Here is a 26,506-nt window from a genome sequence, read left to right as displayed (position 1 = left end):
CACTTACTGCGAGAAATGTATTAAATTCCCAAACAAAAGCCCTGGCTGGTGTGGCTTGCTGGATTGAGTGCCAGCCTATGAACCAGAGGGTCTCTGGTTCAATTCCTGGTCAGGGCACATGCCTGGGTTTCAGGCTAGGTCCCCAATAGGGGGTGTGCGAGAGGCATTCACGCACTGATGTTTCTGTCCCTTTATTTCTCTCTCCCTAACCTGTCTAAAAATAAGTAAATAAAATCCTTAAAAAAATTCTCAAGCAATGAATGTAGATTTCTCCCTTTAGTTCTTGCTTTTTTTCCAGTATAATAATCTCTTTTTATTTAAAATATTTAGTCCATTTACATCTAATATAATTTTTGATACAGTTGTATTAAATCTTTCATTTTGTTATTTGTTTTATTTTGTTTCAACTCTTCTATTACTTTTTTCTGGCCACATTTTTTAAAAATCTGATATTATAGCATTCTATTTTGATTCTTCTATTGGCTTTCTACCTATATATCTTTGCATTAATTTTTAGTGGTTGCTCTGAGAATGACAATATGCACCTTTAATATATCACAGTCTGCTTAGAGTTAATGTTAGATGCTTCAAATAGAATACAGTATAGAACTTTGCAACACTATGTTTCCCTCATACCCGTTTTTATCCTTCGTAGTATTGTTTTAATGTATGCCTATTACATATTATAAATCCATCAATATAATATTTATAACTTTTTCTTTAAACAGCCATAAATATTTTCAAAATTTTAATTAATTATGCATTTCTGATGCTCTTTGCTCTTTCTTAAATACCTAGGTTACCATTTGGTGTTGTTTCTTCAGTCTATAGAATTTTGTTTAGCATTTTAAAAATGTACAGGTCTCTGAGGAAGAACTCCCTCGGCTTTGTTTCTTACTGATTTATATGTGTACATATCTACATCTATCTCTATTTCTGTCGTCTCTATTTCTATATTCATGAGATTTTAGATGTTAGGGAGGAAGCATATGGTCCTAGTGTACCATCTTGATCCAATCAGTCTGGTTATTTCTGGAAGTTAACATTTCAGATCCTAAACTAAGGACACTCTACTACTTGAATGGCTCATTTGGACTAGACTTGGGTCCTGAGGAAGTGGACTGTTTATCAAGGGTAGAGAGAGTCTGGAAAGTTCTCTAGGTGTATTCACTCTATGCTATTTAGTTTTCACAAGGGGCCCATGCACCTCCTTAAGAGCTCGCTTTCCCAAAGGAGAAGCTCTTTCACTGAAGGCCGTGTCCAATATAAAACTTATCTTATTTTAAATAAGTGTTTCTACTCTAAGGTTGGCTTTTGATCTCTGTTATTTGAAACTGTTTGGCAAGGAGCTCTATCTTATCTGCTGTCCTGTTTAGCATTTATTCTTTCTAAGTCACTAGTCTGCCATAATAATTTTATCTCTGAGCCCCAAAGCAAAAATTGCAGAAAAGACCCACTTATTTTCTATTAATTCAAAAGTGAGTAGATCTTAACACAAGTGAGAGAGGCTCTTTTTCCACCCATGTGCTCATGAGGAAGTGTAGAAAAACTTTGAGAAGTACTCAAGTCTGAAATTTAGCTCAGTCTCTACCAAGACTTTAGTTAGATGTCCACAGTTGTAAAGCAGGTGGTCTTTATTGTACCCTACTGTGACTCCTTTTTATACACAAATTGGAATAATCTATAAATTTTTTTACATATTGGTATTTTTAATTCTATATTAAAAATTGTCCTTTAAAAAAAAACCCAGTCAGACCTGGCTGGTGTAGCTCAGTGGATTGAGCACGGGCCTGCAAACCACACGATCGAGGTTCGATTCCCAGTCAGGGCACATGCCTGGGTTGCAGGCCAGTTCCCAGCAGGGGACACACGAGAGGCAACCATACATTGATATTTCTCTCCTTCTCTCCTTCTCTTCCCCTCTAAAGATAAATAAATAAAATCTTAAAAAAAAAACCAGTCAGGGATTTTAAAACCTTGACAGACCAATTACTCTGAGATTCTCTTCCTTGTCCACAGTCTTATATTTTCCCATAACTAAGCAAAGAAGTGTTTTGGGTTATCTGCAAACATGAATTCTAGTACCATTTTTATTTTCTTTATTGAAATTCTAATGATTATCTGCTTCACGGGGAAAGTTTTGTTTAGCCTCTTTTAATATAAATATTTCATGATGTAATTTATTTCAAGAAATGTTACTTACTATCCCCCAGTTCACCAGGACATTGAAAGACTCTTATATTGACATTTTCTTTTTGAGCAACTTTGTCCCAACCCTTCCTCAAGGGAAAGGACTACAAAAGATAATTCACATAAGATTTGTCAGCCTCAAATGCCATTTCACATAAGAAATCTGTAAGACCATCAAGCCTTGAAATAACTGGTGCCCAAAAGGCATCCTTTCCTTTATTCTTACAAAACATACTTTTGCTGTCAGACATGCAGCTAAGGAACACGGTGCCTCTTGTATGGCTGCATCTCAGATCCTCTTGGTGGGTTCTTTTCAGTGGCACTGATGAGCTATTCGCCACCTGTGCCAAGAAGGACATCAGAGTGTGGCACACACAGTCCAGCAGGGAGCTGCTGCGCATCACTGTGCCCAACATGACCTGCCACAGCATTGATTTCATGAGAGACGGCAAGAGCATCATTTCAGGTAATGTCGACACACCAAGATCTGGCCTCCCGCTATGGCTGTGGCTGGGAGCCTGTCTTTCTCATTACGCCCTGCTCTTTGCCAGTGGATAACCTGGAACAGCCTCTCACTGTCCACCCAGCCCTCCTTGCTTCTAGTCTAGCCTCCCTTTGGAGTCCCTTCCAGCCAGGAGACTTTCTGAGCTAGGAAGAATGAAATTTTTCTTCTGCTAAATTGCTACCTAGAACATGTAGCTCTCTCTCTAGCAGGGAAACTTGGTAATTCAATTACAAAATGAATCTGGGCCCTCAGTGAGTACAAGGTGCTTGTATTAGAACCCCTTTTGTTGTTCAAGGGATAAAACCTTGGCTTGAAGTTATATCTCAAAGGGAATATATATTTAATTTGGTTGATTATTTCATGACAAAAATGTTAACATAAATTATAGACATCATAATATTTCATGTATACATCCTTTAGTATCTATCTCTGAAACAAATATTTTTCTATAAAATAATAATTTATTTAAAACCAAGGTGGGGTGGAATCAGAGGAGGGAGATGGGGATGGCTGTGGTTTGGGGGAGTGCTGCGGGGAACAGGTAGACAACTGTACTTGAACAACAATAAAATTTAAAAAATGGAAAAAATAAAATAATTTATTACTACTTCTTATGTTCAATCCATGTAAAAATTTCCTCGGATGTCAGAAAGTCGACTCAGCAGTTCACATCAATGGAAAGCCAGTAGATCTTTAGGTTTGGCTGTTAAATGGTGACATCAGAAGCCCATCACATCTCTTTTCTTGGCTCCGTATCCTCCACGCTGGCCTCTCCCCTGGGCATGTTTTTTCTCCACACAGAGGCTGCCAGGAGCTCCTGGTTTGCATCCCACTGAGAGCTCACAAACATTTAGGCCATTATCTCCTCCTGTTTCTCTTACACTCCACACTCGCCCCTCCCTCATGAGCCCCTGTCAGAGCACATCCAAGGCCCCATCACATCTCATCATTTTCACCCTTGTCTCAGTCACCAGCCTCTCTCTCTCTCTTGATTACCCAAGTGCCTCCCCACCAGGTCACCCTGCTTCTTCCCCTGCCTACCACCTTTCTCCCTCAAACTAGTCTCAACACAGAAGCCAGAAATCTCTGATTAAAGAGAGTCAGATCATGCCATTTCTAGGATTCAAAGGTCTTTCTCTCTCAAAGAACAAAGGACAAAGTTAATGCAATTGCCCACAGGGCCCTATGTGACCTTCTTACCTCCCCCACCTCAACCTTTTTACCTCTGATTTTGTCCCTTCCTGGTTATTCCCACTGGCCATACGTGTTCTTTGCTATTCTTCACACACATTGCACATAGGGTCTTTGGTCTAGCTGTTTGGTCTGCTTAGAATGTTCTTTTCTCAGAGAGCCCTATAGGTCACTCCCTCACCACCACCATCACCCCACTTCCTCAAGTCTTTGATGAAATGGGATCTGCCTTGAGGGTCCTATTTACAATTGCTAAGTTCAATAGGTGACAGTAAAGATGATGAGAAGGAGCCGGTCATGTGAAGATGTGGGAAAGAACATTTCAGACAGAGGGGACAGCCTTGAGGTAGGCAGTAGCTTTGAGGTGGGCAATAGGTTGGTGTATTTGAGGACTAGAAAGATGACTGGTGTGTCTGGAGCTTGAGGGTAAGGTTAGGGTCGGCATTCAGGCAGAGTGGTAGTAGAGGAGATTGAGGCTTTTGAAAGTTCTTGATCAAGGAGGTAACATGGTTTTAAGAGGTTCACTTTGACCCCTACATAGATTATTGATTGTAGGTGAGCAAGAATCCAAGGCCAGGGAAAAGCTGTTATAATAATCCAGGAGAGAGAGGCTGATGGCTTGGGTGAGGGTGGTCCCAGTGGAGGAGTTAAGAAGTGTTCAGATTCAGAATGTTTTTCAACTGTGGTGCTGACGGAGCCTGCTGATGGATTTGATGTTGAGTTGGGTTGGGTGGAAGGAGTAGAGAGGAATCAAGAATGACTCTGAAGGTCTTGGCTTGAGCAACTGGATAGATGGTGGCAGCTTTTATTGAGCTGGGGAAGATGGTGAAGGTGGTGGGCAGAGCATCAGATTTAAAGGCAGGAGGGAGAGTAGGAAGTCACCATTTATTTGGGGATGTTAAATTGTACACCCCACATGCTATATCCGATGAGTAGTTGAATGCACAAGTTTTGCAGCTCAGGGGAAAGTGGGCGCTGATCTTCCTTCTTTTTCCCCATTCCCCATCCTCATTTCTCTCCCCTAAAGCGGGATGTGCATGCAGGCAGGTTCATCTAAGGCGAGCCACACATTTCCCTCAGCCAGGCATGACCAGTTTGGGAATCGGGAAGTGGGGGGGAGCTGGTGTCTTTCCTCCATCATCACCACTGCTCCCCAGCCCTGACATTCACTTGTGATGTAGGAGAGGAATGGTCTGCAGAGAGAGTGTGATGTACTGATCTTACCTGCTTTTTGTTTTCCTTCCCTACCAGCGTGGGACGACGGTAAAATCCGAGCCTTTGCCCCCGAGACAGGCCGGTTGATGTTCGTCATTAACAATGCCCACAGGATCGGCGTGACAGCCATTGCCACCACCAGTGACTGTAAAAGGGTCATCAGTGGTGGTGGGGAAGGGGAGGTAGAATCTTTTTTAAAAAATAGTCCTCAATATAGTGCGACTACCTCATAAGAGATCACTTACTTGATTTTTTTAACCTGTTCTAGGAGTCAGGAAGGACCAAATTAAGATTTTGATGAGACCCTAAAATACATCATAAATTAAAATTCTAATAATATAAATCTGCATATAAATGCATTTGTTCACAGAAAGGACATTTAAGATGCAGACATGAGAATGTTCTGTATAGAATTGAGCTAGGAATCCAAGTTGGTGTTCTGCCAGAGTTTTGGAATACATACTTGTTCTTTCCCTTCAAAGACTGTAGTTATATAAGTTGTCTTTATCTTGTCTTTTAAAGGAGATGCTATTTTTAGAATTACTGAAATTATGACACTTGACCTTTCCTTCCATCATTTTAAGGACCCTACAGCATCTCCACTTATTCACCTTAGTGCCTCTCCTCTCTTCCTCCCCAGCTGCTTTCCTACCCCACGGCCTGCCCTTTCTTGACGTGGCATGTTTTCTCTTCCTTTCTTTTCTCCATGCTATCATAGCAATGACATCGGGGAGAGGGAAGACACAGCATCTTGTGTAGGCTTTAGCAGAGTTTGGGCCAAGCAGATGTGCGGCCGAGTGTCTGGGCTCTGGAGTCGCACTGCCTGGGCGCCGGTTCACCCCACCCTGTTCCAGCTGTGAGAACTGGCCAGGGTGTGTTGTTCTGTAACCTCACTGGGCTGCACCTGCCTGTGGTCATGTGGACATAACACTGCTCCCATCAATTAGATATTTTGCACTCTTTATATGCTCTGAGTCTTCACATTCCGGTGTGCGTTTTTATACTCAGAGCACATCTCCCTCCAGACTAGCCACTTTTCAGGGGCGCTATAGACACATTGAGCCGTCGACAATCCTCCATCTCTGCCTATCACTACCCTCCTGGCTTGACTCCCTTCCCTTATTCCTTCAGCCACACTGTTGCTGATGCCCTCGGCATCCTCCTCACTCCTTCAGCCTCTTGCAGCATCAGCCTTGTTAATGCCCAGACTTGGCTGGGACCAGACCAGTTGCATATGAGGCTGCTGAACCTGAGCTGATGAGGCTGCTGGAGGAAATGACACACTACAAAGTGATTGCAATCTTCTGGCCATGTCAGCTTTTCTTCTCATTCCCCACAGCTGTTTCAGAACCATCCTTCCAAAACCATGGTCTTCACGGTCTTTGTAAGTACTACAGACCAGGGCTGTTGATCCGCAGGTATGCCCTGATGTGAATGCAGGAGTTGCTAAAATACTCAGGAACTTCCATTTTTACTGGTAAATGGCCATTGCCTGAGTTGTGAAGGTCCCAATTCTACCACCTTGTCCCTTGCCCCCCTCAGCATACACAAACCACCCCTGCAGTCCCACCACGAAGGGGCTAATGCCCCGTACCCCCAAAGTTCTAGTCCTGGGGCTCTTTGGCTGGAGCCCACGCCATACTATGATGAAAAAGGTCACATGCATGCCCCCACACATAGTGGGATTTCAACACTGGAGATCTGTTTTCTTTGGCCAAAGTCCTTATCCCATCCCACATCATAACAGGAGAATTACTTGGACACCAAAAAAAAGAATATGGCCCCCCTCATTTGGGATACCTCATGCTTCCCAATTTTCTTTACTAAGAAAGTGTTTTAGAATGCGTTTCTTCATTTAAGGTTATTTTCCTCTGGTCAGGTGCACATCAGTTGCTTGTCCTCGCACCAGTCTTTAGTCTAGTGTTCACCCAGACTACGGTCTTTTCAGTGCCTGGACTACTTCCTCAGAGCAGTTTCTGCACTTCTTGTCTCTCATCGGTCTGACACATTCATTATAAGAAGGCATAAGCATCTGACTACATTGTTATGTTTTCTGATGGAGTTGTAACAGAGCATCTATCCATTACAGGACATGCAATAATGACTAAATAACTTTCCTTTTTTATTACAGTTAGGGCATCATATGACTGTTTTGAAATTTTGTGTGTAGGCAGTTGTATTACCTATGCATTTCACTTCAGGATAGCAAAGGGGTATTAGAAAATATATTTTTAAATAAAAAGTGGGTATTATCCTTGATGGGGCTGAAACCCATTAGTTTTTAAATGATTGAAGTCGAGCCACTGACATGAAAGTTTGAACATGGCTCTGAGTGCCCACGTGGTTTCCAGATGGCACCAGAAACCTGAGAGCAATGCTCGGAAGAAATGACGAGACATGTTATTTCTCCTGGGTTAGCGGCAGCCCTTGCATTTTCCATTTTAATGGCTGGAACCTAATACATTTCTCCGCCCTGAAAGTAGAAGCAGGTGCAGGATTATTGGGTGCATTTTTCTGGCTCCATGGAAGAATATTCTTGGTCTACAATTTAGCATTCCCACCCCACTCAACCAAGGGAGAACAGGTCAGGCAGAGCAGAGGTGGGAGAGCTCTTAGAATTTTTTTTTATCCCTTCAAAAGTCCCAAGTGCGTGTTGCAAGCCTGTGCCTTGTGGCTTTCAGGTGAGGGTGTGGCAGATAGGCTGCCAGATCCAGAAGCTGGAGGAGGCCCTGAAGGAGCACCAGTCCTCCGTGTCCTGCATCCGGGTGAAGAAGAACAATGAGGAGTGTGTCACAGCCAGCACGGATGGCACCTGCATCATTTGGGACCTTGTGTAGGTACCTGTGATGGGGAGAACAAAGTGGCACTCACAAGCCCAACAACACCATCATTGTATTGAACTTGAAAGAAGATTCAAATGAAGTATAGAAACCTTATTTAAGAAAACATAAAGTGGTACTCATCAGAAGCCACTCGTTCCCATAGCTACTCATGGATGCTGGTGGAAAGGGTATAGTTTTCAGGAAGAGCTCGATGTTAGAAGTTTCTGGACAGGTAGGGAGGTCACTTCCCGGATACACAGTGAAGTGTAATTTAACTTACGCTAATTCAACTCTTAAGTATTCCCCCAAAAGGGAGGAGGGAAATAACTTAAGTACTGTCGGCAGTTCTTCTGGTCCTTCCAGGCACCCTGTCAGTCCCAGGGTGAGCTTGCTGGGGGGTGGGGGGCGGGGGAGTGGGGGGCAGGTGGGATTGCCCTTCCCCCTTGGTCGGCCTCACTCTCAGGGACCCCTCCTACCGGAAGCATATCGCCGTGTCTATAGAGTGCATGACTCCAAGCTCACTGGACCAAGGCAGGTGAACTTTATTGCTGGAATAATCTAAAGTTATTTTCAATAATTTTTTTTACTATGAGCATTTTTTTCTGTGTGTTTATTTTGAGAATTAGATGCTGTTCCCCCAATCTCTCCTCCCACCCTGTACCCTTCTATCACTGCTAAGATGCCTCTCCTCTGTGTGAACGGCATTAGAGAGACTTAAGTACAGAGGTGGGAGGAAATATATAGAGATGAATTTATATATCTATAAAAATATAGTACAGATATAGCAAAAGAATAGAATTTTTTTATTGGAGAGAATAGAATGGGAACTAAAGGTAAAGACAGAGCACTGTTTATTCAATACATTACAAAACAAAACCAAAGTACACCTCTGTCTTTGGCTCTGTGTGTCTCCAACTTTGATGTGCACGCAAAACCCCTGGGAATCTTGTTTACGTGTTGGTTTTGATTCTAAGGTCTAGAGTAGCATCTGAGATCTTGCCTTTGTGAAAGCTCCCAAATGATGCCGCTGATGCTGGTCCAGGGACCACACTTGTGGGAGGGGTTAGCCTTCAGCTGAACTTCCCGCTGGGAAAATACATAACCGGAAGTGTATATCTATGCTTGTTTCCGTGAATAGTTGGCGACTGCTTCAAAGCTCCAAGCTCCCTTGTTCCATAGCAGGAATATTTGCGAAATTTGTGCCAAAGTCTTTAAAAATGTCCAATTTAGATACCACATTTGAAAACTTCAACAATGAGAAGAAACTGTGCAGAGGTCCATCTTATAGACAGTGGAGCCTGGCCTGTGAGGTGGATGCCCAGCCTCCTGGTCAGTGGAAGGAGAAGCTGATTTCGTATTTTTGGTGCGGTACCTAAAGCGGTGGTTCTCAAACTATTGAGCACGTTAGAATCAACTGGGATACTGAGTAAAAATGCAGATCTCCGGGCTTTATCCCAACCTACTGAATCCAATCCCTTTCAGTAAGGCCCAATGATATCCAAATTTGAAAGCTCTCCTCACACTTTTCCACTCAGCTTGTCTAGACTTTCACTTCAAAAATGGCAGCCTCGGGAATAAAGGACTTTGTGTGGAAGGTAGCAGATTGACTCTGAGTTCAGCCTCTTCTACTCCTTTCTCGCTGGATCTTGAGGCTTCCCATTTAGTCCTGTGCTTTGTCTTCAGAAAAGTTCCCCCCCCCCCCCGCCCCTTTTCTGACTGCCCCATAGGTACACTGGGGCAGTGTGGAAGTGGGCAGAATAACAGGAAGTCTGTTTGGAATAAATAAACCAACCCTAATCCAAGTTGTACCAAATCCAGTTTGAACAGTACTGACATTTTCTAGTGGAGAGAAAGTCAAGTTTTCCAGCTTTTGAATCTATTTTTCAGACATCTCAGGAGGAATCAGATGATCCTGGCCAATACTTTGTTCCAGTGTGTTTGTTACCACCCTGAGGAGTTCCAGATCATCACCAGCGGGACAGACAGAAAGGTAACTGCTCCCGGCAAGAGCTCAGCTCTTTCTGGTACAACAGAGAAGCAGTGAGGAGCTGTGGCTGAGGGTGCAGGCTCTGGGGTCATGCCCTGCAGATGACGGCCTTGCTGTTTACCAGCCGTGCATGCCACCTCGGAAATGCTCTGCAATCTTTTGCTGCCATTGCTTCCTTATCTGTAAAATGGAGATGATGATGCCACCAGCCTCATAGAGTTGCTGTGAGGATTAAAGTCATGCTTGTATATAATGCTTACAGTAGGGTGCCTGCCACTGGTAGGTATTCGTTACATACTGCTTTTTACTGTTAGGAAGTTTCTGAGGCCAGAAAGGAATTGCTGTGCCCAAACCAGTTGTCACTTTGATTAAATTCAAATTGAATGACAATAGAGCCCCTCATCTCTTCTCCTTGATCTGCTTCACCAATGTATTAAAAATCTTTTAAGTTGGAGAGTCTGTGTCCTTGGGTGAAGACTGGTCCTTTTTGGGTGGACATTTCCCCTTGGAGCAAGTAAGAGGTGTTAGGAAAAAGGCACGTGGAGGAGCAAGGATGCTGGGGCGTCGTGCACCCGGCCAGCCACGTCAGATCGGCTTAATTGTGGGCACATCCAATGAATGGATTTGGATTCTTCTAATTCAGATTTTGAGATGACTTTGAGGTCACTGAGGAAGAGGTTGCATATTTATCTTTTCCTAGCTATGGAAAATGTTGATGAGTTAAAAGTATATAAATACTGTAGGGAAAATACTAAAGGTGCCTCACCCACCTCCCACTATCCCCACATTCGAATCTAGGAGTAAAGTTTTTTCCTGTTTAAACTTCCCAGGTGACTGGGGACTACTTTTTAGAGACACTTGATCATAAAAACTCAAGAAATGCTGCTTGGTCCAACCAGGACTTGCCTGACACAGACAGGATGCCATGGGGGGGGGAGGGTCATGGGGATTGGCCTCAGTTCCAGTCTCTGTAGGTGGCCTTCTTGTGTCTCATCGGCCCCAGACTGGCTGATGCCCACCCAGACTGTGTTGACCTGTGGTCTCAGTGGGCTTCCTCTTGGAACTGGAGTCGAATGGCTATGAGGGGGTTAACCACCACGTCATCATTAATACTTTGATATATGGTTCGTAAAGTTTCTAAAATAGTGTGGTATTTGCCATATTTTAGGTTTCAGCTTATGAGACTTGAACCAGCCTATTTCCCTCTTATTGGATTTTTTACCAGAATGTTTAACCCATAAATCATAAGTCTGTAAAAATATTCTAAGTGCAGGGGACTTGACAATGTCCCTGCTGTCGTGGAGCTTATTTCTTATTCTACGCATTTGTTTTGGGTAGGAGGGCACGGACCTGGGTAGTACACATGTAAACAAATACGTGGGTCAACAATGAGTGAACAGGCGCATGCGAGGCTATGAGATGGTGACAGAGCTGAAAAGAAAATAGACCAGGTTCTGTGACACGGGCTGGGAAGAAGAAAGCCACTTAGCCAGCTGGTCAGTGAGGGGGCCTCCCTTAAGGAGGGGACCTGGGAGCTGAGTGAGGCCGGAGCCACAGAGGGACCTGGCCCTGATCATGCCTCAGAGAAGGCCATACCAGGTAGGAGCATTCAGGAAAGCCTGCGGCCTGGTCCAGAGGGTCGCTGTGACTTCTTTGGCTGATAAAGCAGGGAGTCGAGCACAAATTACTTGTGTATTTCCTGAGAAACAAGGATTTGGGTGTGTTCTTAGAGTTCTTTCAGCTTTCACGTTAAAATAGAACTTTATACTAAAGCAACCAAGCATCAAATGAAATCACATATATAAACCACATACATATAAATTATATATATATAAGTAATATATCTATAAATCACACACACACACACACATATATATATATATCTTACACAATTTCTAGCTGGGTTCAGAGGAATACAGATTCCTGGCATAAAGTCTGGAATACAGCAAGTTTCTATCAATAGGAACAAAGACAGTGGTGAAATGCATGCCCAAGTCCACACTCCTGATTTCTGGTCAAATGCTTTTTGTTTAGAAAGAAATTTTAGTTTTGAATATGCTGTACATTTATGTTTCAAAGTTCAAAAAGTATAAAAGCAGTGCATTCAGAGAAAAATCTCTCTCTTTGAGCTCTGTCTTCCCCTCCATTTCAGCCCTAATCTAGTTTCCCTCCCCAGCGGGGGACAGATATTAACCATTTGTCTTTAAAAGTCCACCCTGTGGCATGCTGATTGCTTTGAGGCAGAAGAGAAAGCCAGGAATAGGGGTGGGGTGAGGAGCAGGGAGGGACAGCCGCGATGAGCTGTTGGCCGTATGGGGCGCAGCCTCAGCCTCAGCCTCGGAACTGTCTGCACTGCTCATTCCCCTAGCCTAGGGAAGCAAGTGCCCTCCCTCCCTCCCTTCCACAGGCCGGGGAGCCCGGCTCTGCTGCTCTGAGAGCAGACGTGGGAAAGCCGATGCAGTGGCTGTTTGCTTTTTCTTTTACAACCGACTTCAGACTCAGGCTGCCTGGTCTGATCAAAAGTGCTTCTGTCGCAATCCGGGTTTACCAGCACATCAACGTCACTTTAAATAGAACACAAATTTAAAAACCAATACTAAAAATATTAAAATGGTTTCTCCACCCCTGCTTTAGCCTATTTATAATGTGAGCCGACATATCATCCCGTGATGTATTTTTGCCACCTTCTATATAAAGTAGAACCATCTTTTGTTAGCATGTGAGTGGATGATTCCACTGAGCTGAGTCCTGCCTAATGCTTCTCTCTGGAATTCCAGATTGCTTACTGGGAAGTGTTTGATGGGTCAGTAATCAGAGAGTTGGAAGGTTCCTTGTCGGGGTCAATCAATGGTATGGATATCACACTGGAAGGAGTGCACTTTGTCACAGGTTAGTACTGGGGTCAGGAAAAAAAGCCAAGCCCGACTTAGATAAACAGGGACATGGAACTCTCAGGCAGGAGGTCATTGGAAGTGACCACAAAAGGGTCTAGAGGGCACATGGTTTGAGTCATGCCTGAGCACTGCAGCCAGTGTGGTTGGAAAAGAAAAATGTAGAAGTCACATGTCATTGAGACGAAATGTTTGCCCAGCAGCCTGAGGCGCACAAGTAAAAGCTAAGCCTCCCAATTGCTGGCATTTGGGAGGAGGGGCAGGGTTGGCTTCCTGGCCTGTGCTGTCCGCTGTGCCTTGTTCTGTTATTTCCAGCTGACGTCTTAAATGCCAGGCTTTAAAATCAGTATTTCCTGGGGGCATTTCCTATACGACTTGCCTGTTGGAACAACATCAATATCATTTCCTGCCAGGCCCTTAGATTCTGTGTGACATTAACAATGAAGTGCTCCAAATTACTTAAAGTTTCAAAAACACATTTACTGAAAACAAGATTTAAAAACAGACATGGTGGGATCTCAGTCACATACACAGACATGTATGTGGATCTGCATACTTCCAGAGAAAAGACTGGTGGGAACTAAACCAAGATGTTATTAGTGATTCTTTCTGGGTGGTAGGATCAGGGCAATGCCAACTCTTTGTATTTTTTCCTCAAATTTACTACAACAGATGTATACTTTATAATCAAGAAAGAGTTATTATAAAGACAGGTTTGTCTTCCTTGAAATTGGCCCCAGGGGATGTGTTGAAAATAATTCAGTTATTTGAAATCAGGGCTGTTTCTCTGCATTCTGTTATAGCAATGCCATATACATGTCTTTTTTCAGGTGGACATGACCATATGGTCAAAGTTTGGGATTATAACGAAGGCGAAGTGACCCACGTTGGGGTTGGACACAGTGGCAACATCAGGCGCATTCGGATAAGTCCAGGAAATCAGTACATCGTCAGTGTAAGTGCTGACGGAGCCATTTTGAGGTGGAAGTACCCATTTGCCTCGTGAAGCAGTGGAGATTCATAGCACCGCACACAGTTGTGTCGGACGTGTCACCGCTTACAGAACTGTTTTTGATGTTTTGTTTTTAATGTTTTTTGTTTTTGTTCTTTAGTCAAAATATTTTACCTGTAAGTTTCTCCATTCCTTTGTAGAATGTATTTGACATTCTTAAACTGTATATTAAAAGTGAAATATGCTCAAGAGTAATTGGTCCAAGCTGTAATTAAAAGTCTTTTTATTATGAATAAACTTCTGGTTGTTGGTTTCCTGTCATACACTCTTTTCTAGGACTCTGCAAACCCCGCAGCTCTTCCTCCTGATACATCCATGGATGACTTTGCCGATATTCTCTGAAAATAAGGAGTGTGAGCTCACCTTCTTCATGAGCATTTCATTGGTCAAGCTGCATGGGGCAAGATGTGGGTTTGAATCTAGATCTTGGGTGGCTTTTTATTTTTATTTATTGATTTTAGAGAGAGAGGAAGGGAGAGAGAGAGACACCAATTTGCTGTTCCACTTACTTACACATTCACTGGTTGGCCTGCCTATGCCCTGATCAGGGATCAAACCAGCAAACCTGGCATATTGGGAGGGCACTCCAACCAACTGAACTACCTGGCCAGGGATAGTTTTATTATTAGTGTTATTATTTTTTTATTCCCTGAGCCACTGTTTTATCTTTTGTAACTCAAGGATAAATTCCTGCTCAGAAGGTTGCTGTAAGAATTAAGTGAAATAGCCTTGGCTGGTGTGGCTCAGTGAATTGAATGCCAGCCTGTGAACCAAAGTGTCAAGGGCTCAATTCCCAGTCAGGGCACATGCCTGGGTTGCAAGCCAGGTCCCATAGAGGGCGCACTAGAGGCAACCACACATTGCTGTTTCCCTTTCGCTCTCTCTGAAAAAATAAAATCTTAAAAAAAAGAATTAAGCGAAATAATGTATTAAGTCGTCAGCAGAATTCCTGACATGTAGGGAGTTCAACATGAATTACAGTGCTTTCTCTAAGGCGTATCATTGAGTACCCTGGGGTGAATATCAAGGATGAAATTTCATGGGTGCTTTTTTTGGTCATAAAATCTTTCTCCTGTGCTTGCCATCAGAAGCGTGAGGGAATGGACGTCGTATATTGATCATCCAGAGGGGATTCTTTTCCAGAGAGGGTAAATAGTGACCTTTTCAGGAAACACCAAGGCCCCATGCACAGTACACTTTTTTTTTTTTTGCATCTGGTAACTTGCTGCTGTAAGTTATCAGATATATCAAGGTGGATATTTAATAAATGGGATCTCTTATTTGTCAGATACTTTAATAATAACATTTCAGGGCCTTGGCGCATAAACGCACACTGCTGATCTTTTCTTGAGGTAGAAATCTATGCGAAATTCATTTTTCGAGACTTTGCCTGATTAATTATAAACCCGACAGTTACAGGATAAAGTGAGAGGAGTCCTGCAGTTACCCAGGGAATCTAGGGCCTGGCAAGGTCAAATGGATTCTGATTGGGCAACGATTCACCCAGGATTTCGCGTTAAGGAATGAGCAGGTGACCGCGTAGGGGGCGCGTCTGAGACCCAGAAAACTTCCTGGTAAGCGAATACTGCACAGGGCAGAGACTGGAAAGAGCCAACCTGTGGGGCTGGCAGTCGAGTTCCGGTTTTTCTGCTTACGGGTTCAGTGGCTTCAGTATGTTGCCTTAACCTCTCGGAGACCGTTTCCCCATCAGATAAAGCAAGGCTGATCAGTCTCGCAAGTTTTTGTAAAATGATTCTAACGTACTCTATAGTTTAAAAAAGCAAACCATAACCATCTAGGTTATTTTACGTGGGGCAACACGCGGCTCCAAGTTCTGGTCCTAGGATGGCGGATCCGGGCAAAGGTTCTGCCTCCGCTACCCCGCAGACGGACTAGGAGTGGCGCCACTGGTCTGCACAGACCTGAGCCTGCGAAGGAACCAGCGGTGCACGAAAGCGCTCCCGTCCCTTCACAGTTCCCAGTGCGCGCCTCTCACCATGCCTGAGACTGAGCTTTGGAAAGTCTTCCTTTTCTTTCCCTTTTCTGTATATTTACCTGGACGTAATTACAAGAAATTTAGAAATAGCCAGGAGTTTGCAAATTTACTACTAGGCGCTTTCAATTTTATCCAATCTTATTTCCACAGCTTGAAGGCTGGGAGGGAAAAGGAGCAGAGGTTAAATTCAGGTCTGTTAGCTTATGAGAAGCGAGAGGAACGTGATCTCGGTGACTCTCAGTGTTTTATTCCCAGTCCACGCAGCGAGGGCGCGAGTGCCGCTGGCTGGCCCAGCTTTGCCCTGGGGCGGAACCTGCGGCGGGATTCCCGCGCGGGGAGGGGCGGCCCCGCCCTTGGCCCCGCCCCCTCCCGGTCCCCACGCACCTGGTCTGCAGGTAACCTGCACCCCAGCTCCTGTTCGGGGTTGTAAAGGCCCGTTAGCGGCTAGTCCGCTTGGGGTCCGAGGATCCGCTCCGGGAGGCGCGGGGATGGGAGGTATGGAGCCGAGCCCGGGGATCGGGACACAAGGGGGTCCGCCTGCGCCCCGGCTCCGCCGCCGCCGCTCCCTGCGCCGCCTGCTTAGCCGCTTCCTGCTGGCGCTGGGCAGCCGCTCCCGCCCGGAGGACTCGCATTCCTGGCCCCGGCCCCAGCCGGAACACTGCGATGGCGACACTGAGGGGGACTTTGCCTGCGCTCCGGCTCCACCCGCGCCCGGAAGCCCAGGTGGGGAGCGCCCGCCGCGACTCCAGCCCCAGCTCCCCGCCGGCGATGGGGCAAGGCCCCCGGGCGCGCAGGGCTTGAAGAACCACGGCAACACCTGTTTCATGAACGCGGTGGTGCAGTGTCTCAGCAACACCGACCTGCTGGCCGAGTTCCTGGCGCTTGGGCGCTACCGGGCGGCGCCCGGCCACGCGGAGGTCACCGAGCACCTGGCGGCGCTAGTGCGCGCCCTCTGGACACGCGAATACACCCCACAACTTTCCGCGGAGTTCAAGGTAGGCAGCGCCCTGCGCCAACGGCCCTCGCTGCTCCGAGGAAGCTCGTTCTGGCCCTTTGGTTTCCCTTCTTGAGAAGTGTGTGCTCCCTCAGGAAAGGGTTTTCCTGGAACTTGCTTTAGACGGCATACCAGTTCCGCTGCGGGTTGCCGCCTTGGTTTTGAGCCGATTTGTTATGCCATATCTCGCATACGTTTTTATTAGGAATTAATTCCTCCCAGATATTTTAAGGGGTTGAATGGAAAGAGCTGGCAGATTTGAGTAGTGTGTTGGGGTTTTTTTTGTTGTTGGTTTTTTTTTCCCCGTTCAGCAAACCTTTTGTGGAAGTATTGAAAGCCTGTGGACCAGGCAGTGTTCAGGGATAGTTTTCAATCTGGAGGGGTGCTGGGTGGGGGATTCAGACTTTGAAGGGCAAGTTTTGGAGGAAGAAGGTGATGCTTGAGTTGAAATCTGAATGATGAGGACTCAGGAAAAACCCAGGTAGAGGGAGCAGCGTAGGCCTGAATTGGAGAATTGGAGGCACGTTGGGAAGGAAACGTGTGGCTGGAGCCCAGGAGGATAGACTGGCGCGTAAATTAGGTTGGCCAGAGCATGTAAAGTCTTGGAGGCAGTGGTAGGGAGTTTGGACTTTATTCTAAACTCAATGGAAGCTGAGAACCTGTAGGCTGGTTGAGTGCTCAGGTGAGACAGTGGGTTGCTGTATCAGAGATGGCATCCTTTTGTTTAGTGCAAATTAAATCCCCTAGGATGCGTTAGCACGGCGTTGCTTCCATTGTCCCCAGAATCACGGTCTACTTACTCGGAATGCTGCAGGGTCATGAGATTTTCTTTGGAAGTTGTGTGTATCACTTCATCCGGGATTAAGGCGGGCGTTTATTTGGGGTCCCAGTTGAATTCAAGAGTTCCTGATAATTGATACGCATAGCTTGCTTCTTGCAAAAAACAAACAAACTCCCCCTTCCCCCGCCCCGAGCAGCTCTGAGGGCAGAGAGTTGAAGCTCGCCATAGACCAGTGATTGTTATTCTTGGGGGAGGGGGGGAACCTGTCAGTGTTCATTCCACAAGCATCACTGCTCTTGAGTTTCAGCCCGAGAAAGCAATCCTTGCCACATGACCCACCGGGATGCCAAGCCCCAACTTCCTTTCTCCAGCTTCCACCAGTGAAGCACTGTGCTGCAGGAATCAGTGGGTGGAATGGGCATCATTAATATCTCTTTTTGGCAACATTTGCTTTTAAAATAGAGGCAGTATTGTATAGTGGTGGTTAAGAGTAAGATCTCTGGAGTTTTGAGCCCTTGAGCAAATTTCCAAATCTTGATGTGCCTCAACTTTCCTCATCTGTGAAATAGGGCCATAATGGTACCTACCTTATTATAGTGTAGCCTTGGGGAGATTAAATGAGTTATAGGTACAGCATTTAGCACAGCACCTGGCCCTCAGAAACTTTTTTTATTATTCTATCTTTACACTTTCTCACCTGCAGAGACCAAGGAAGAGGAAGAGGAAGGAAGGTAACCTTTGTGTAACCTTTTCTCAAGCCCCATGCGGGTCTCATCAAGTTACTGCAGAGATGGGAGATGTGGGAGTAGCTTAAAAAAAGCTTCCAAATTACTCATCACCCAGAGACTCACATGGATTTCCTCTCTCTCTCTTCTGAAACCCATGAGGCCTGGAGGCTCCCCTTGAGCCCTGGGGAAATGGAAGGGTAATCAAGTTGTTAATGTCAGTGAGGGTGATGTCATCTGGGTAGCCAGCCTTGGAGAGAGTGGAGGAGTCCAGAAGCTGCAAGCTCACCTAGAACTTTAGGTTTTCAACCTTGCTGATTGAAATCTAGGTGAGCTCCTCTTATTTTGCAGATGAAGAAATATTCATTCATCCGACAAGTATTCCACTGGGTGTCCAGACACTCTAATGGGCGCGTGGAATACACTGAGTGATGAGTATAAAACCTGACTCTGGGGCTTCTCTCCAGGAACTTACAGAGAGATGGATGGTAATGAAATAATCACACAGGCAGTGATTAGAGTTGGTGGCAAGTGCTAGAAAATAGTAACATGAGGAAACTGTGGCAATTCTGGCAAAAGGCTGTGATTTGAGTAGGGGAGGTGGAGTTGAGACTGGGGTGGGGGCGGGGGAGGCTTCCCAAATGAGGTAACCATTGAACTGAATTTTGTAGGGACAGGGGTCAACTAAGGACATGAAACTGAAAGTGCCAGTCCATGGATGAGAGGGGTGGGGCTGAGGAGCTAGGCGGAACAAATAAGTGAATTAATGAACGTCTGTGCAGTTGCGGGTAAGAGCCTGGACAGTTGTTTGGGGACAAGCCATATAGGTTTCATAAAGGAGTTTGATCATCAGGAGGGATCTGTAGCTTCAGACTGAGGAAGAGAGGAACTTGAGGGGGACCAGCATGCTGGCTCTAGTCACCTAGCCTCCCGTGTGCACACGGGATGGCTTGCCTGCTCTCTGTCCTGAGCCTGTGGTCACCCAGCCCCCACAGGCAGCAGGACCACTCTTTGTTTTAAGAGCAAATGAGTAAGTACATTTAAAATATCCTGTCTTTTTTTAAAAGATTTTATTTATTTATCTTTAGAGAGGAAGGGAAGGAGAGAGGGAGAGAAACTTCAATGTATGGTTGCCTCTCGTGTGTCCCCTGCTGGGAACTAGCCTGCAACCCAGGCATGTGCCCTGACTGGGAATCGAACCGTGATCGTGTGGTTCACAGACCTGAGCTCAATACACTGAGCTACACCAGCCAGGGCTAAAATATCCTGTCTTGGTATTATCTATAATACTTTGCTTTTCTAATGATGTAATTAAGTATGTGTATATTATAAAAAATTGGAAAGTTTAAGACTGTAAAAAATTATCTGGAACTCCACTAGAGTTGATCTCTATACATGATCATAATAAACTTTGATGTGTTTCAAAGCTTGTACAAACAATTGGAAGTCCTAATTTTGTAAACTGCTGTTTAAAAACTATTATCATCAGACTTTTTCTTGGTCATTAAATAGTCTGTAGAATTTAATTTCTAGTGATTGTATAATATTTTATTAATGAACAAATCCCTATGGAGACATTTATGTACCGTACAATTTTCAAGTTCTTACACTGCATTAAAATTCTTGTATTAAAATCATTGTCCTCAGCTCTGTTCATTTCCATAAGCTTTATTCCTTAATTCTCTTATCTATCTACAAAGACAAGGTCTGGCACAAATAACTCCCCTTTTATTACAAAATCAGGGCCATGTAATTCTGTAACAGCAAGATCACACTCAAGCACACTATAGGACGTTTTAGGTGAAATGTTCAAACTAAAACTATAAATTATTACACCATATTACCTACCAATTACCCTACCAACCTCACTTAAGCAGCCTACTTACTTCCGCTGGACCCTGTGTGTAAAACAATGTCAAATAGATATTTTTGCATTCCTTGGAAAGGACAGACCTGTTTATTTTCTTTCCTCATTAGTGTTTCCTCACACATCATTTTTAAGACCATCTAATGAGTGTGCTACAGGTTTTCCTCAAGTGGCAGTTAGAGATTCTTTGTCTGTATCTCTCATTTCTTACTTTGAGTCTTGCAAAGGGGAATTACAGCTGACCCTTGAACACTGCTTGGGTTGGGTCATGGACTTCCCCACCCCCCTGTAGTCCAAAGTCCAAGTATAACCTTTGACCCTCCCCAAAAAACTTAACTACGAATAGCCTACTGTTGACCAGAGTCTTACTGATAGAATAAACAGTTGGTTAGCACATATTTTGTGTGTCATATGTATTATATGCTGTATTCTTATGATAAAGTCAGCTGGAGAAAAGAAAATCACAAGGAAAAGAACACACATGTACAGTATTTATTGAAAAAAATGCATATAAGTGGACCCATGCAGTCCTAACCCGAGTTGTTCAAGGGTCAACTGTACTGTGTTTCTATAGAGGAATATTTTTAAAGCCCTGTCTTGTTTATCTTATTGAAGTGGTCAAATTCTTGCTGGAAAGGGTGTATGGCTTTATAGGTAGGCCAGCATAAAGAATCAGTCTTGGATTAGCATGAGTAGCAGGAGGGGAACGGATTTCATGTGCGAGGAAGAAGCAAAGCTATAGACTTTTGAAGGGGGGAAGTATGCTGGGGGCACTTGAGTGGCTCATTTACCTGGAGCTCTGAAACAGGTAAGAGCTGTGAGAGATGGGGATGTGGCCAAGCAGGAGGAACTGGGGCTACAGGATGATGAGCAGAGTCAGGAGGGTCCAGAGTAGGGGTGTAGCTGCTCCAGCTTTAGGAAGATGGGTCGGTCCTGCCATGCGGCCAATGGGTCGGCAGGGGGCGACTGTTGGGGATGGGCTCCTTTGAGGGTAGCTCTTGTCATCTGGGTCACTGTAGCTAGGACTCAACAGTGGCAATGGGACTTGGCAGAAGTAATTAGGGAGCCAGAATTCAGAGTCTTGACAGCTGACTAATGTGGATGTGAAAATATGAAAGAGAACACGGATTTTAAGAGGAAGAGCCGACTGTAGAGATTTCGAATTGGAGAGTGCTATCTCCCCAGGAGAGAGTGTTGGTACTAAGGATGTAGGTTTGAGGGTGGCTGAGGGGTAGGGTGGCCAGATAAAATACATGATGCCCAGTTAAACTTCAGATTTGAACTTCAGATAAAAATGACTTTTCCGTATAAACATATCCCGAATATTGCATGGACATAGTTATACTACAAACATTATTTATTGCATATTCACTATTCATTTTATTTGCTAAGTCTGGCAGCACTATAAAGTGCACAGAAACGGGAGAGAAGGATCCTAACCAGACCCTCCAGTGAACCAGACTAGGGTGACTGGAAGATAGACTCAGCACCAACATTTCAATTAATCAGATCTTTCTATTTATTTTTTATTTATTTATTTATTTATAGATCTTATTTATTTATTTATTTATCTTTAGAGGGGAAGGAGAGGGAGAGAAACATCAATGCATGGTTGCCTTTCGTGCATCCCCTGCTGGGAGTTGGCCTGCAGGGAACTGACCTGCAACCCAGGCATGTGCCCTGACTGGGAATCTTTCTATTTATTTTTGTTTTTTCCATCACCATTTATCCCTGCTGTACCCTCTTAGATCTCCACCTGATCACATCCCCTGGCAGTCACCACACTGTAGTTTGTGTCTCCCCTCCCCAGGCTGTCAGCCTGTTCTCCATCTATGAGCCTGACTCTGTTTTGCTTGTTAACTCTGCTTGTTTGTTAGATTCTGCGTATGAGTGAAATTCTATGGTACCAGTGTCTCTCCAACTGGCTTATTTCCCTTAGCATGATGTTCTCCTGATCTACCCATGTTGTCACAAAGTATAAAATTAAATCTTGAATTTTGCTTCATGTTATCCTAAAGTCTCCTTTAAATTCCAAGGAAAGATTAAAAGAAAGAAAAAGACTAAAGCCTGGCCCACTGGATTTGATTGGCAGGGGAGGTGTGTCTGGCCCCACAGGCAGGCTTGTGCAGAAAACAGACCGGGGCGTGATGAGGCCTGAGGCCTGGCTCTGCAGTCTGGGGTCGGGGGCACGCACAAACGGGAAGATTCACTTGCACTCAGGTGCTGGTGCTTGCACATGCACTAAAACAATCTGAAAACATATCCCTGGAAAGATGCTTAAGAAACTGCTAAGATGCTCTGGCGAGGGGTGTGCAGGGGTTGCAGATGAGTAGAGGAAGGGGGGAATTTTTTTCATCACTGTCCTTATGAAAAAAATATATTTTGCATTCTTTTTTCAAATATGTGCATATATTTCCCCTTTTGAAATAAACTTTTAAAAAGCTGGAATATGCATTTACACAGAAGATGACAAAGCTGTTACATCATTTAACAGAGAATGCAAGGAATCTAAGTGTCCTGAAGGCAAGGAGTCCTGTCTTATTCAGTTCCCAGTCCAGATAATAGTGCCTGGTGCGTGGCAGGCACTCAGTGAAAGGAAAGGAGGTTGAACGTGATCAACTATTTTGTGATCTAACCACAGAAAGAGAAGTTTGCACTTCGGTTTCAAACATGTTAGAAGAGGCAGTAAAGGCGCTGTGTGCATAGTATTCAAGGAAATCCACTTCACCAGGCCAGGTGGTCATTCACAAGGAACAAGTCGAAGGGAGAGAATGGAATCACTGAGGGAGAGGGCAGGACAAGAAGCTGTTTGCCTGCGGCGTGAACACAGGGAGACAGCGTGGAAACACACTGACAGAGGGGGACCAGGGAACCTGCGCCCAGCCATCAAGGGGGGACCGATGGCTAACAGAAACCAACATAGTCGGGAGACCACCCTGTGGGTTCTCAAAGGACAGGGCACGCATTGGTAGTCTTTCTGGAAAACAAGGTGCCTTCTCCTATAACCCTGGTAGCACCTGGGACACTGCCCCCAAAGGGCCAACTTCTGAAGAAAAGGCCATTTCTCACCCCATGTTGTCTCCATGTTGTCATCCCCGGGAGGGCTGAAGAGGAACCGCTGGGAGACCTGGAGCTGATGGGCCCGTATTGGGTTGTTGGAAGGGCCCGGGTGACCCTCCGGTTTTCTTGTTTTTCCCCTTCAGAATGCGGTTTCCAAGTATGGCTCGCAGTTCCAAGGCCATTCCCAGCACGATGCCCTGGAGTTCCTGCTGTGGCTGCTGGATCGCATGCACGAGGACTTGGAGGGCTCGTCCCGAGGGCCAGGGCCCGGCAAGGTCAGTCACTCTCGAAACAACACATCATGTTTGATTTTCTTTCCTCCCCTTGAATATTTATGCAACTCCTCTGACCTGAATCTTGAAACACAGATTCTTCGAATCCTGTGTGTTCCGGCTGGGGCTCCGTTCTCATAGCTCTGCTTTGCAGACAGTGCCTGTTCTCCCACTGCGTGTTCTCACCCTCTCTTGCCCAAGTGATACAGTGAATAAGGTTTCCTTTTGGCTCGAGGTGTGAAAACTCTCCTTTTTGTCGGTATTCTGTGTGTTCGTGTGTTCATCTGAAGCCATGGGTACCACGGCTTATTTTCAGATGGTATTGTTTTAACTCTACCTTTGTTTTCTCTGTGACGCAGCCTACACAACACTGATTCCCAGTCCTTTTGTCTCTAGACACAGGGCAGATGACCTTTACACGTGTGCACTTCGCATTCCCAGATGGTCAAAACTTTAGGAGTAAGAAAGCACCACAGTCATTTGTAATAGCCAGTTGATCGATAAGCCAGCTGTGATCTCCATGGGCTTTGCTAATAAAGATTGATGATGGGTTCTGCTCTACTGCTGTCCTTCTATCTCTCTCTTAAGAAAGTAAAAGCAAGTGAAGTTATTATACCACGAGTGAGCAGAGTTACAACAATATCCATGAATACGCTGCTGTAATTGAGAAAATGGCTCACAAGCCATGGTCGTGAGTGTCACACGTTATTCTGATGTGTCTCAAAGCTGATCCAGATGCAGCTACAAGAAATGATTTACCAGTGTTTTTGTTTTACATCTGGGCACTTTGTTCCCGTCCTGCTTATGAACCAATTAAAAAGCCCCTTGGAAGTCTGTCAGTCTTTCAACCATCACCTTCCTTTTCGTTATTTGCTTGGAGCCCGTCATTCCTGAGTCGTAAAGAAGGATGGTGGGTTGCAAGTCATGTGGGGGGAGTGAGTCTAGAGAGCGAACATGCAGCGTGATGACCATTGTCAGTAACACAGGGAACTTGCCGAGAGAGTAGATTTCAGGGGCTCTTACCACACGCAACAAGAGTAACTGTGAGGAGATGGGTGTGTTAGTTTGATGGCAGTAATCGTTTCACTTTGTGTGTGTGTATCAGCTGTTCATGTTGTGTACCTTAAAGATATACAATTTTTATTTAAAAAATGAATGGCTCAGGAAACTGAGTCATTTTTAAAAACTTTTTCCCACAGCCAGCTCTTACCTTTGTTTCTTTCTCTTTTAAAATAAGTTGCAACTTTAAGGAAAAGAAAGCAGAATCATGTATGTCACAAATAAGAAAACATTCATTTTAAACAACAAGATAATGTCATTAAAAGCTAAGAGCTTGACAGAACTGACACACAGTCCTCATGCCCAAGACAGCGGGTTGTCAGATGCACAGAAGGAGGGAAGGAAGGGTTGTCAGTATGTGGTGTTCCTCAGATCACGTCTTGGAGTGTCATATACAGTACGAGTAACATCATTCATAGAGAGGTGCTAGGGTAACTATCCTCATTTTAGATATGGGTAACATATAATAATATATAATAGTTCAGTATAATATGGTATGTTAAATTATTATATATAAAAGAATCAGAGAAGTAGGGTAACTTTTCCAAAGCACCAGAGCTAAAAATGGGACAGAATCAGGATTCAAGCTCAAAGGGTGTGGGTCTAGCTTGAAAGCCTGTTTTCTTCTTTGAAAAAGAACCACCCCAGTCACCCACAAAACACACAAATGAAACAGAGCAAGAACATCACCACGACAGAAGCTGGGAGGACCACACACTCAAAGGTTATAGTGTTTTCCCTGGGTTGTGGGGTTGTGGGTGATTTTTCTTTAATGTACAATGACTTTCTGTTTATCTTTAGACCCTTTTAGTTGCAAGTGACAGGAATTTCACTTGATTCAACTTAAGGAAAGGACGTTTATTGACTTTTAGAACTTGCTAGTCAAAAGTTGATATCAACTTCAGGTAAGGCTGGATCCAGGTACTCAGATGATGTTGCCAGGTCTTTGGCTCTCTATCTCTTGTCTCTGGCTTCATCCCCAGACTAGCTCTGCACATGGTGTCAAGAGGGGCCCCTGAAATGCTCAAATGTTCTTTAGAGTTTGGGATTCCAGAACAAGCCCGGGGAAGATGTGATTGTGCCACAGTGATTCGTATGTCCATCACTGAGCAGGTGGCCTACAGAACGGAGTTTTCCGATTGGGCACACCTGAGTAGTGTGCATGCATGTGAGGTTGGGGGAGGTGAGTGAACTCCACCCAAATCACGTGGCTGAGGAGAGCTTTTTAAGGTTCTGGCTGGGTTGCTTCCCAAAGAAAGGAGTGCTGAGCAGGTAAACACTGTATTCTACTACACTGCATTTTATAATCTTAGAGTGAACACATTTTGAAATCAGAATGATGTACTTTTTTAAAAAAGATACTGTTTGTTGAATATTTGTTATGTGCCATGTATCGAATGTGATGCTTTTCATGATTTATTTTACTGCTGACACACAGAAGACAGTAAGCTCCTGAATGGTTGAACAAATTGAGTAGTCATGTTTCAATATTTGTAAGGATACCTCATTATTTCTTTTCTTTTATTACTATTATTTCCCCCACAATTGAAGCCCACACCAACAATTAATTTAAGCAGAGGCTAAGTCATAAGGTTATCCGGGGGAAGGCAGAGCCTGGATTTGAACCTGGGCCAACTGGTTCCAGAGCTGCTGCTCCTCAGGATGAGATCTCAGGGCCGTAAGAGCAGCCAGCCTGGGCGGGTGCCTTGCACAGGGCTATTGGAGAGTGGCTTGGTCACAGAGCCGATGTAGTGCAGGGAGAGTGGGAGTCTGCTTGGGCTTGGGAAAACCAGAGGGAAAGTTGGAGATGAAAAGCCAAGCAAATTTGAACAAATTCCTCCTACATGTCCAGTTCTTTCACTGAAACCAGCTTACCCATCTTGGTCTAGGAACAGCTGTGACCTAATTCTCCTATTTTACAGTTAACAGGAATTTAGGT

The 26,506-nt window shown here is 44.7% G+C and overlaps 2 protein-coding genes across 4 annotated transcripts in view; both read left to right on the top strand.

Moving 5' to 3' along the window:
* The window catches only part of CFAP52 (cilia and flagella associated protein 52), a 33,066-nt gene extending 19,016 nt beyond the window's left edge, over window positions 1-14,050 (top strand). Inside the window, exons 9-14 of the mRNA XM_037028270.1 lie at window positions 2,508-2,656; window positions 5,138-5,283; window positions 7,783-7,934; window positions 9,811-9,913; window positions 12,688-12,799; window positions 13,632-14,050. Of these exons, the coding sequence (XP_036884165.1) occupies window positions 2,508-2,656; window positions 5,138-5,283; window positions 7,783-7,934; window positions 9,811-9,913; window positions 12,688-12,799; window positions 13,632-13,807 (838 nt within the window). The 3' untranslated portion in view covers window positions 13,808-14,050. The remainder of the gene's footprint in view (window positions 1-2,507; window positions 2,657-5,137; window positions 5,284-7,782; window positions 7,935-9,810; window positions 9,914-12,687; window positions 12,800-13,631) is intronic.
* Window positions 14,051-15,357: 1,307 nt separating this feature from the next.
* USP43 (ubiquitin specific peptidase 43) overlaps window positions 15,358-26,506 on the top strand; it is a 65,721-nt gene continuing 54,572 nt past the window's right edge. For 2 of the 3 annotated variants that reach the window (XM_037028222.1, XM_037028221.1), the window contains exons 1-2: window positions 16,114-16,804; window positions 23,380-23,511. In XM_037028222.1, coding sequence (XP_036884117.1) covers window positions 16,298-16,804; window positions 23,380-23,511 — 639 coding nt within the window. In that variant the 5' untranslated portion in view covers window positions 16,114-16,297. Of the gene's footprint in view, window positions 15,388-16,113; window positions 16,805-23,379; window positions 23,512-26,506 lie in introns of those variants that run through there. The other variant, XM_037028223.1, reaches the window with a different exon arrangement.

The sequence above is a fragment of the Sturnira hondurensis genome, unplaced genomic scaffold (assembly GCF_014824575.4).
Source record: "Sturnira hondurensis isolate 20B ecotype Veracruz unplaced genomic scaffold, ASM1482457v3 Scaffold0019835, whole genome shotgun sequence".
NCBI classification, from domain to species: Eukaryota; Metazoa; Chordata; class Mammalia; order Chiroptera; family Phyllostomidae; genus Sturnira; species Sturnira hondurensis.
Note: the sequence above shows the minus strand (reverse complement) of the source record. Positions and strands in the feature narration are given on the sequence as shown.